The 11009-nt window shown below is 38.6% G+C and overlaps 1 protein-coding gene across 1 annotated transcript in view; it reads left to right on the top strand.

Annotated features, from left to right (window-relative positions):
* Positions 1 to 9221, top strand: part of LOC102018242 (vomeronasal type-2 receptor 1-like) — a 26461-nt gene extending 17240 nt beyond the window's left edge. Inside the window, exons 5-6 of the mRNA XM_005393075.1 lie at positions 6416 to 6539; positions 8239 to 9221. Coding sequence (XP_005393132.1) covers positions 6416 to 6539; positions 8239 to 9221 — 1107 coding nt within the window. The remainder of the gene's footprint in view (positions 1 to 6415; positions 6540 to 8238) is intronic.
* Positions 9222 to 11009: the final 1788 nt, after the last annotated feature.

Raw genomic sequence — 11009 nt, forward strand, 5'->3', positions numbered from 1 at the left:
TTCTGGGAATTGAACTCACGACCTCATGCCTGCCAGGCAGGTGCTGTGCCGCTGAACTAAATCCCCAGCCCCAAAGTCAGGTAGTATAATGTCTCTACTTTTTTTTTTCTTTTTTTGCTCAAGATTGCTTTGGTTGTGTGTGTGTGTATGTGTGTGTGTGTGTGTGTGTGTGTGTGTGTGGTTTCATATGATTTTTAAGTCTGTTTTTCTAGTTCTGTGAAGACTGTTATTGGTATTTTGATAGGGATTGCATTGAATCTGTAGAATACTCCAGGTAGTATGGATGTATTGATTCTTTTAGTTCATGAACCCAGAAGTCTATCCATTTGTTATGTCCTTTTAAGTTTCTTTTGTCACTGTTTTATGATTTTTATTGTAGAGAACTTTCATCTCTTTGGTTAAATTTATTTCATGGTTCTTTACTTTCTTGGTAGCTATTATTGTTTATTTATTTATTTATTTTTTCTTGGTAGCTGTTACAAATGGGATTACTTTCTTGATTTAGATTTCAGATAATTGACTATTGGCTTACAGTAGTGCTGTAGGTTTTTGTATATGCAATTTTGCTGAGTTTATTAACTGGTGAAGTCTTTAGTGTTTTCTGTATATAAGATCATATTGTCTGTAGTGGCAGTTTGATTTCATCTTTTCTAGTGAGGGTGTTCGTGGTGTTTTTTTTTTTTTTTTTTCATCTGATAGCTCTATTTAGGACTTCCTGTTCTATGTTGAACAAAAGTGGTGAAAATGGGCACGCTTATCATTTTAGATCTTCCAAAGTTTTCAGTTTTTCACCAAATACTATTTCATGGCCAATAGCATCCTGTTAGCTGTTTGTTGATTATGTATGGCTTTTATTATGTTAAGGTAAATTTCTTTTATGCATAATTTGTCCAGAGTTTTAATCATGAGAGGGTATTGAATTTTATTAAGTGCCTTTCTGGAACTATTGAGATGGTGATATGGTTTTTGTCTTTCATTATGTTGATGTGTTGTATCATGGTTATGATTTGCATATTTATTGAAACTTGCATCCCTGGGATGAATGCCACTTGATTGTGATGAGTAATCTTTTTAATGTGCTGTATTACTTTGCTAGTATTTTGTTGGGTTTGTACATCTGTGTTTGTCAAGTATATCGGCCTGTACCTTTCTTTCTGTGTCTTTGTCTGGTTTTGGTATCAGCCAGTGTTGACCTTGTAGAATGAGTTTGGGAGACTTCATTCCTCTTCAGATATTGGGAATAATTTAAAAAGTATTGGCATTAGCTCTTTAAATGTTTGTATATGTGTTGCTAAAGGGAGTACCAGTTCTTTAAATGTCAGAACTCAGCAGAGAAGCCTTTTGGTATTGAGCTTTTCTTTGATGGGGGGATTTTTTATTACTGTTTTAATTTCATTATTCATTATGGACTTATTCAGTTTTTAAATATTTTTATGATTTGATGTTTGTATCTTATATGTGTGGAAGAATTGATCTATTTCAAATAGGTTATCAAGTTTATTGGAATATAATAGCTTTTAATAATCTTTTATGATCCTTTGCATTTCTGTGCTGTCCCCCTTTTCATCTCTAATTTCATTTAAAACTTCTCTTTCTTAGTCTAGCTAAGGACTTGTCAATTTTTTTTTTGAGACAGGGTCTCACTATGTAGAGGCCCAGAACGACCTTGCATTTACAGTGATCCTCCTGCCTCAGCCTCCTGAGTGCTGGGATTACAGGCCTGTGCCACCACAACTGGCTTAGAACCAGCTTTTCATTTTGTTGATCTTTTGTATTCTTTTAGTTTTATTTATTTCTGTTTTGATCTTCATTAGTTCTCTTTACTAATTTTTGATTTAGTTTGTTCTTGTTTTTCTAGCTTCTTGAGATTCAGTGATAGGCTATTTATTTAATATCTTTCTGCTTCTCGATACACTGCTTTAGACTTCCTTCTTAGTACTGCATTTGCTGTAGCTCAAAATTTTAAAATTTATTTATCTGTTTTCTTCTTCTTCCCCTCTTCCCCTTCTCCCTATTTTTGTGGTGCTGGGAATTGAACCTGGGGTAAATTAGGTAAACATTCTAGGTAAACACTGTATTACTGAGCTATGTCTTCAACTTCTGATTTTTAAATTTCTACTTTAAGATAATTTTGCATCTTTAAGTGCTTTTCTAAACATGTTTAATTGCATTTTAACTATGGTAGTTTACTTTTGCTTAATAGCTATGCATTTGTATGCAATGTGCATGTGTTTTGGAGGGGAATATTAGTCTGCTGGAATGTTTTAACTTTTGCTTTTCTGCCTGCAGTACAGTTGTATAGAAGTATAATTCATTTTTGATCATTTTTATGGATCAGTATTAGGGTTCTGGCTGGTTTACAAGTTCCTTATTTCAAGATGGCCTTCTTGGTCTGGGAACATAGCTCAGCAGCACAGAGCCTGCCTGGCAAGCACAAGGTCCTGAGTTCGATTCCTGGTATGAAAAAAGAGATGACTTTCTTCTCTTAGGATAGTGAATGTAAGTAATTTAAGGAAATGCTTTTTTGTGGTAAGAGAGAGCTTAATGGATCTTTTGACTCTGTGGCTCATGTATATTTCTACAGGATCCTTAACTTCTTCCCTTAACCTTTTCCCTTACACCTATCTCAAAAAGATGCTTCTTCATGTGGCTTTTGGTCAGCCTGAAGCGGTCCTTTTCAGAAATTCATCTTGAGTCCTACTTCCTAGTCCTTTCCCAACAGCCAGGGATGTCCCCACAGAGTTTGAGTTCTGTTTTAAAGTAAGAGGAGCTTTTTGTTCCCTCCTAGAATGCCTTGGTTTGCTCTCCATCGACCTTAGGTGCTCTGCTTCCCCTTCCTCCTTCTGCATCATTCTTTCTAGACTGGCATCATTGCCCAGCATCCAGGATTGAGGAGGATGCTCTAGAGACAGCCTTCCTGGAGTCAGTGATTATGTTTCTGCTTTTGAATGCTTTGATGTTTGTAGCATTTTCAGTCATGCGTCGTGTGTGATTTCATTTTCTTCTCGGTTCCTCAGTTACATCAATCAGGTTAGTGTGTAACAGCCACATGTAGCCAGGGGCTACTATGCGGGGCAATATAGATACAGAAAGCTTCTGTTATTGTGGAAAAAACAGGACTGCTCTAAGCCTGAAGAATAGACGAAAAAGAAAAGAAAAGAAAAAAAGAAAAGAAAAGAAAAGAAAAGAAAGGAAAAGAAAGGAAAAGAAAAGAATAAACTGTCCTCTGTTGTCCAGAGCACTCTCCTTGGTCGGTGAACTACTTAACAAGATTGTCTTGAGACGTCCTTCTGTATTCCTTGTGCTAGATACTGAGCAAGTGTGCAATATTGTCTCCTACAAGAAAAAAAGAAAAAAGAAAAATATTATTCTTTGCCTATACAAGATTTACAGAATGTTTATTCTACTACAAATTGTAAATTTAGTACTAAATTTCCATTTAATAGTGTTTCAGTAGAGTGTAGTAATTTTATTTTTGATAAAAGATAATCTTATCTTTGTGTAACAAAACTGCTTCAAATGTATTTCACCACAAACTTATTAAGTATTCACTGTAAGCAGTACAGAAAGCTTACTGCCCCCAAATCGCCTACAATCTGAGTAATTAATTTACTGAGCAAATATTTATTGAGCCCAGTAGTAGTGTGAATAGCAACTGGGGATACATCAGTGTGCAAACCAGAACAAACATTTTCCTAATGTATTTATCATTTTAGTTGTAGGAAATAGGCATGAAACAAATTAAATACATAAATTACATAGTATGTTAAAGGGTAAGAACATGAGGAAAAATAACAAGGAAAAATAACAAGGATGAGATAAGGCATGCGGGGTACAGTACTGTACTATAACTTCAGTGTGGTCAGGCTGTGGCATAGAGGAAAAGTCCAAAATGAAGGAGCGTGGCCTGGTGGCACTTGCTTGCAGTCCTAGCACCCAAAAAGCTGAGGCAGAATTGTCATGAGTTTGGAGCCAGCCTGAACTACACAGTGAGACTCTGTCTCAAACAAAACAAAAACTACAAAACAAATAAGCAAAATCCCAAGGAAAGTGAATCCATTCATTATCAAGGGAAAACACTGCAGTCAGAGATTCTCCAGCTTCTGAACCCTGAGCCACAGGTGCGCTTGGCATTCTAGACAGATAGTAAGGGATCGGTGTGCCTGGAGAGAGTGTGAGAGAGAGAGCAGGAGAGGGGATGACAGAGGTGAGACAGCATCAGGCCGGGTAGCACCGTGGTGATGACTGGAGGTTGGATCTGGCACTGACTACAAAAGAAAGCCATAGAAGAGTTTGACCGGAGAGAGTCGCAATCTGATGTAGGGGTTTTAAGGATCATGTCTGCCATGTTGCAAATAGAAAGGGCGAAATCTGGAGGAGGGAGAGTAGACCAGGGACGCTGTTAGAAGACCATAAAATTGCACCCCCAAATCATGGTCATTTGGGCTAGAATCGGTGTGAGGGAAGTGGTAAAAGCAGTTAGATTTTGGATACCCTTTAGGTACCAGGCAGACTGGATCTGGAAGTGTCCTGCACCAAACAACTGGAAGACAGTATAGGATGTGGTTGAAACCATGGTGATAACCTCAGGCTGGTGTTTGGGGAGAAGATGGGCCTGTGCGTGTGTGGAGAATACATACAGGCAAGTAAGAGAATAGGAAGCTGGAAATGATGGGTAAGGATGGTGACCTGGTAGACACGGTGGTGTTCATGAACGAAGTGTGGAGTTTGGGAGGAGGAGTAGGGTAGACGATAATTTCGGTCATGCCGAATGTGAGGTGATGGTGGAATCTCAAAGCATACTGGAAGTTCGTAATACGGAACTGGAAATCGGAGAAAAGGTTGGTGTTGGAGATCAAGATTTGCGTGTTCTTCTGGAGATGCTGATTGAAGACAAAAGACTGAACAGATTGTTTCACATCAAAAGATAGAAACAGAAGATCAAGGAACAAAACTAGGAGAAGGCCCAGGGTGACAAGGAAGGTAGGACAAATAGAACCAAGAAAATTAATAAAAGGAGACAGTGGGAGCTAAGGGAACTTGCATTTCAAGGAGGGGTTTATCAAGCATGTTGAGTAGTTAAAGGGGATGAGGGAGAATATGACTAGAGATACAGCTATTAGACATGGCAAGAAGAGTTCTGTGGAGATGAGCAGATTGGAAGCTAGATTATAAAATGAGAATGAAGTGGGTATGGAAAAATGGAGCAAAAGGCATAATTTCATCATCTAGTGATGTCTTTTAAAGAAAGGAATATGAACTTGGAATGGTGGTGCATGTCTGTAATGTCATCACTCTGGAAAGCTGAGGCAGGGCATTGCAAATTTGAGACCCATCTGCAAAACTGAGTAAGACCTTGTCTCAAAAATCAATCAATCAATCAATCAATCAATCATCAATCAATCAAACAAGCAAAAATAGTATATGGAGAGCTCTTTCTAGAAGACTGGATTAAGAAAGAAGTGTGTTTCATTCAGTGATGATTTTGCTATTTATCTTTTAGAATTTGAGAATCCCTGCTCTCACTTCTTCCTGTGATAACTACTCCCTGAAGTACTTTGAAAATGTTCTGCTCTCTCTCCCTCCCTCTCTCTCTCTCAAATTTGTAGGAAGCCTATGTGTCATGCATATTATTTCTGTAATGTTACAGACCATAATCTTCTCAGAGATTTCTAATATCTTCTGATATTTAATTCAGATTTACCCTGAAAAACTCAACATATGACAATTCTGAATTCCAAAAAGGCAACTTCCACATTAGTTTAAGACACAGAATACTTTACAAATATTACGTTTACTTTAGATTTCAAAGTGCCCATCCATGAAGGATATAAAGCAAGACTTGTGTTTTCTACTGAAATTTCATTTCAAATTTAGCAGGAAAATGTTCCAGCACTGTGCCTTGTCCGATTTTTCTTTTTTCTTTTCCAATTTTTCTAATATAAAAGATGTGCCCCTCCTTCTCCTTCCCTCCCTCTCTTCTTTCCTTCCTTCCAATTGTTTATGATACAGCTTTGACGCTGATACTATGTTGAGGTGACCTTGCCGAGGAAAAGTATTTTTTAGGTCCTCCAGATGATTCTCAGGGTCACAGGTCCCACTCAAACAGGCACATGTTTGTCAAATTGACCCACCCCCAGAGCTGCATGGGCATGGAGCCTGGTCTAGCTTCCAAAGGTTGGGAACAACTAGCTCTATAATTTGTTCTAGAATGAACCACAAAACTGTCCTATAGCAAAATTTTCTCTAGGCTGTCCATATCGTTGTTCTCTTTGTCTGTCATCTTTGTCCAGATATTCTGGATGTCCCAGGGTATCACAGAGCTTCCACAGAAAGCCAAGTGGGAACTTTCTCAGCCTCACAAGCGGTGGAGATGAAGGTTTTGCTACAAATTCATTGTGTCTGTCTTTGCTAGCTTCCCCATTCAGTGTGTACTGATGTATGTCCTCCTGGAACGCGGAAGGGGATTCGTCAGGGAGAACCGATATGCTGCTTTGACTGCATCCCATGTGCTGATGGACATGTGTCAGAGAGAGCAGGTAAAAATGATCATTTTCCCATTGAGATCAAAATGCAATTAGATTAAATGTGTTTTGGCAAAGAGGTCCTTGGGAGCCTTCTTTATAAATATGTATGAACAACTTAAAAGTACTTAAAACCTATCCAGTTATTAGATATTATATACAGTATGAAACTGTAATTTTAAAATTTTTATTAGTACATGTTTGCAATATATAGTGAATACATTCATTATGGGAAGTTCGTACATATACATGTTACATCTTAGTCCTTTGAGAAAACTGATTTTGAGTTTCAGTTTTCAGCCTGCTGCACTTGGCAATGACCTCAAATATGAAGTTAAAAAAGAAAATACAGGGGCTGGGGATTTAGCTCAGTGGCACAACGCCTGCCTGGCAAGTGCAAGGTCATGAGTTTGAGTCCTGGTACTGGGGGAAAAAAAAAAAAGAAGAAAATACAAAGCAAGATATGTGAAATGTGAAATATGAGCAATAAAATTCACAAAATTGTTTGTTTCTGAGATAAACTAAACATTAATTATGTTTATTATGGGGAAAAAGGGTGACTTACAGTTCCTTGTCTTCCAGAATTATCTGTAATTTGGAACTATAAGATCTGGAATTCTATCCTTAAAGACAGCTGGTAAAAGCTATAAGTACTCAAAGTCTGTAACACACATGAATTCTGTAAGCACTGCTCATGAGGGCTTCGTGACGGCTTGCTACACTGCTGCTCTTCGTGAGCAGTATTTTAGTTAGGCTTGGTGTACTTAGCCTAGCAAGCAGCTGGAGCAGAGTTATTTTTATTTCTACCTTCTGTTGTAGACAATACGGACTGTACTTATCCTTTGTTCCTCAAAGCAATTCATTTAAAAGAGAATTTTAAAAATGTAAAAATTTCCCTTAGATGTAAAACAAGTGCCGTGAAACCGAACAGCTCCCTGGAGCTCATGGGGCCAGGTCCCTGCGCTGAGTCACCTCGCCAGGGGGTCAGGCTGGCAGTCAGAAGTGATTAGAATGATTAGAAAGGCATTTCAGTTGTTATCTGCATCTTTCAATGAGTATGACAGAGATTCATTTCATAACATACCATAAACTCATCTCAAACAACTTTTTCTTGCATGATAATATTTCCTCTCAGAACCTGCTTCCGGATAAATGCTCCAAACTTTTCTTAGTCTCAGGCAACACAGGTACTGTTTTTGTTTCCCTTCTCAGCGTCCGTCCTCCTCTGCCTCGTCCTAAAACTGGCATCTGAAGGGTGGGGAGGGAAAGCTGACTGGATGAGGCCAAAATTCTCTTCCAAGGGAGTGAAAACACTAGCATTTTAACCAACATTATACAATGCTCCCAACTGTTTCACCCGCTAGTCTTGCTTTTCTCATTTATGGATAACTTTTGCATTGATAAGGATAGAGTAGGTACCTCCTTTCTCGACAGAAGTTGGAAGAGAAAGAAAGAGGCAGGCTATTGGGAAAAGCCATGCAAGAAAGACCGAAATTGAGAAAGGACACTAAATTTCTAAAATGGAAGACAATCACTCTGTATCATTATGATCTACACACTCTGAGGCCATTTTATCACTGCTTTTTAAGTTGTTATCTGTATTCTGGAGTTTTCACTGAGTCCTTACTCTAGCCTTTGACTGCTCTGGGCTATTCACAGTTAAAGGGGACAACTGGATTCTCCTGCAGTCATTTCTCTGTGTTTTGTTCAACAGGTCAGAGGGAGTGCGACCAGTGTGGTGAAGACTACTGGTCAAATGAGCAAAAGAGCATGTGCGTGCTGAAAGAGGTGGAATTCCTTGCTTACGACGAGGCCCTGGGATTCACCCTGGTGATTCTCTCCGTCTTCGGGGCCCTGGTGGTCTTGGCAGTCATAATTGTGTATGTGATACACAGGCAAACTCCTCTGGTGAATGCCAACGACCGGGAGCTGAGCTTTCTCATTCAGGTTTCTCTTCTCATCACGGTGCTGTCATCTATGCTCTTCATTGGCAAGCCGTACAACTGGTCCTGCATGGCCCGTCAGGTCACGCTGGCACTGGGCTTTTCTCTTTGCTTATCTTCCACTCTTGGAAAGACTATATCGTTGTTTTTTGCCTACAGAATTTCCATATCCAAAACCCGGTTCACATCCATGCGTCCCCTTTTTCGAAAAATCATTGTTTTAATCTCTGTTCTAGTTGAGGTTGGCATATGCATAGCCTACTTGGTGTTACAACCCCCGCGGGTATACAAGAACATGGAATCTCAAAGCATAAAGATCATCTTGGAGTGCAATGAAGGCTCTATAGAATTTTTGTGCTCCATGTTTGGTATTGATGCCTTCCTGGCCTTGCTATGCTTTCTCACAACTTTTGTGGCTCGTCAGTTGCCAGATAATTATTATGAAGGAAAATGCATCACTTTTGGGATTCTGGTCCTCTTTATTGTCTGGATTTCTTTTGTCCCTGCCTACCTGAGCACCAAAGGCAAATTCAAAGTGGCTGTGGAGATATTTGCAATCTTGGCATCCAGCTATGGTTTGTTAGGTTGCATATTTGCTCCCAAGTGCTTCATTATTTTGCTGAGGCCAAAGAGGAATACTGATGAAACCGTTGGTGGGAGAGTCCCCACCATAGATAGGAGTATCCAGCTGACGTCAGCATCGGTGAGCAGTGAGCTGAACAATACCACAGTGTCAGCTGTTCTGGATGAATAGTGTTGAGGGTTGCACGTACCCTTGAAATCACAATTGTGACATGGTTCAATGTTCCCTTTCCAGTTGTTCCTACAGCAGGTGTCTGATGCTCTAGGAGTAATAGCAAAGATTTGTGTTCTGGCAGTATAGACTTAGCACAGTACACGATGTCTCATTCTGTAAGATCTACTTAACATGAGTTAGAGTACCTCTTCTTGGAACTGTAAACTAATTTATTCAAACATTTCAGAGTACTTTCATGTAAGGATTGTGTAGTAGAGATAAGCACAATGCATCAAAATATTAGAGCAAACAGAGAAAAATGGCTCTTTATTATGTTTTGTTCTTAACTCATGGGTATCTGACCTAGAATTCTATATTAAATTCTATATTAAAATAAAGACCAAAGAGGCATTTTGTTCTACATTCTGTCAATGACTGTCTGAAATAGACAGTTTTCTCTGACTAGAGCTCATAAAATTGCCCTTGGAGCAGAAAGTTTAGAGAATTCTTGGAAAATAACTATATTTCAAAGGACTCTGGCATATAGACAATCTCAAAGAATTGAAATATTGACAAAACCAAGTTCCTTCTTGAATTTAAATGGGAACATCCAAGTTTTTCCCAGAGGGAAGGCAAAACCTACCCGCTGCAGTCTACCCTGGAGAATAAATGGTAAAGTGTCTGAGTTTCACAATATTCCCCTGCTTGAAAAATAAAAACAAAGGTAATAAGAGGTTGGTACAACAGTTAGAGTATATAGAGAAGATCTGGAAGGGAAAAAAAAAGCAAATATTACTGAGAGCAGGTCTTAGAGTAGAATTTTTAAAAGAATAAATTGAGTGGTTAACATTTGCCCTATGAATACACAGAGTTAAAAGGAATTTAACTCCCATGTAGAATTGTTATAAAAATGTTTCCAATCTTCTAAATATGAAACTTTAAGAATGAATTATATGTGTACATGAATTAAATATCTAGAAAGAAAGGTTTTGTAGAAATGCTGATAAACCAAAAATGTATGTGTTTATTTTGCTCTAGAAATCCAACTGAATCAGAAAGAAATCTCTTCTTAAGAGAACTTAATACAATTTGGGAATCCCATTTAACTAAATTGTGTTTTTTTTTTTTTTGGTTTTTCTCCGGTACCGGGAACCGAACTCACGACTTTGCGCTTGCCAGGCAGGCGCTTTGCCGCTGAGCTAAATCCCCAGCCCCCTAAATTGTGAAGAGATTCGTGCAGCCTTGCGGGAACAGAATCCTGAACCACAATGAATGACTAGGTTAGCGGGGCAAGTCATTCAGGAACCTACTTACTGGTTTCTAAAGAAGTATCATTCTAGATCAGACAAAGGGGATCAGTTTCCTACAATTCAAATAGGAAGTTTATGTCAAGGTTCAGCAAAGCTCCACACATCTGTTGGACAGAAAATTGTACCCCAGTATTCTGAATAAGTATATATTCGCCCCTCTGTCACCAAACACTTTGGACCATAGTCCTTATACTTATTAGATGAGAATCTACATCACAGAATGGAGAGCAGGGAAATTACTTTCTATGTTAATACATAGCATCTGTTTGTTTGGTTTTTTGTTTTGATTTTTTCCGGTACAGGGAATCGAACTTATGACCTTGCGCTTGCCAGGCAGGTGCTGTGCCGCTGAGCTAAATCCCCAGCTACACTTTCTTTGTTAATACATTAATTCATTTTCTCATTTCATTTTTTATTTCTTTGGTCTTTCAATCATAGGGCTATACTTTGGAAAGGGAGCATGATTTATAAAAGTATAGAACAATAGAGAAATGAA

Source organism: Chinchilla lanigera, unplaced genomic scaffold (assembly GCF_000276665.1).
Source record: "Chinchilla lanigera isolate Chin_1 unplaced genomic scaffold, ChiLan1.0 scaffold00047, whole genome shotgun sequence".
Taxonomy (NCBI): Eukaryota; Metazoa; Chordata; class Mammalia; order Rodentia; family Chinchillidae; genus Chinchilla; species Chinchilla lanigera.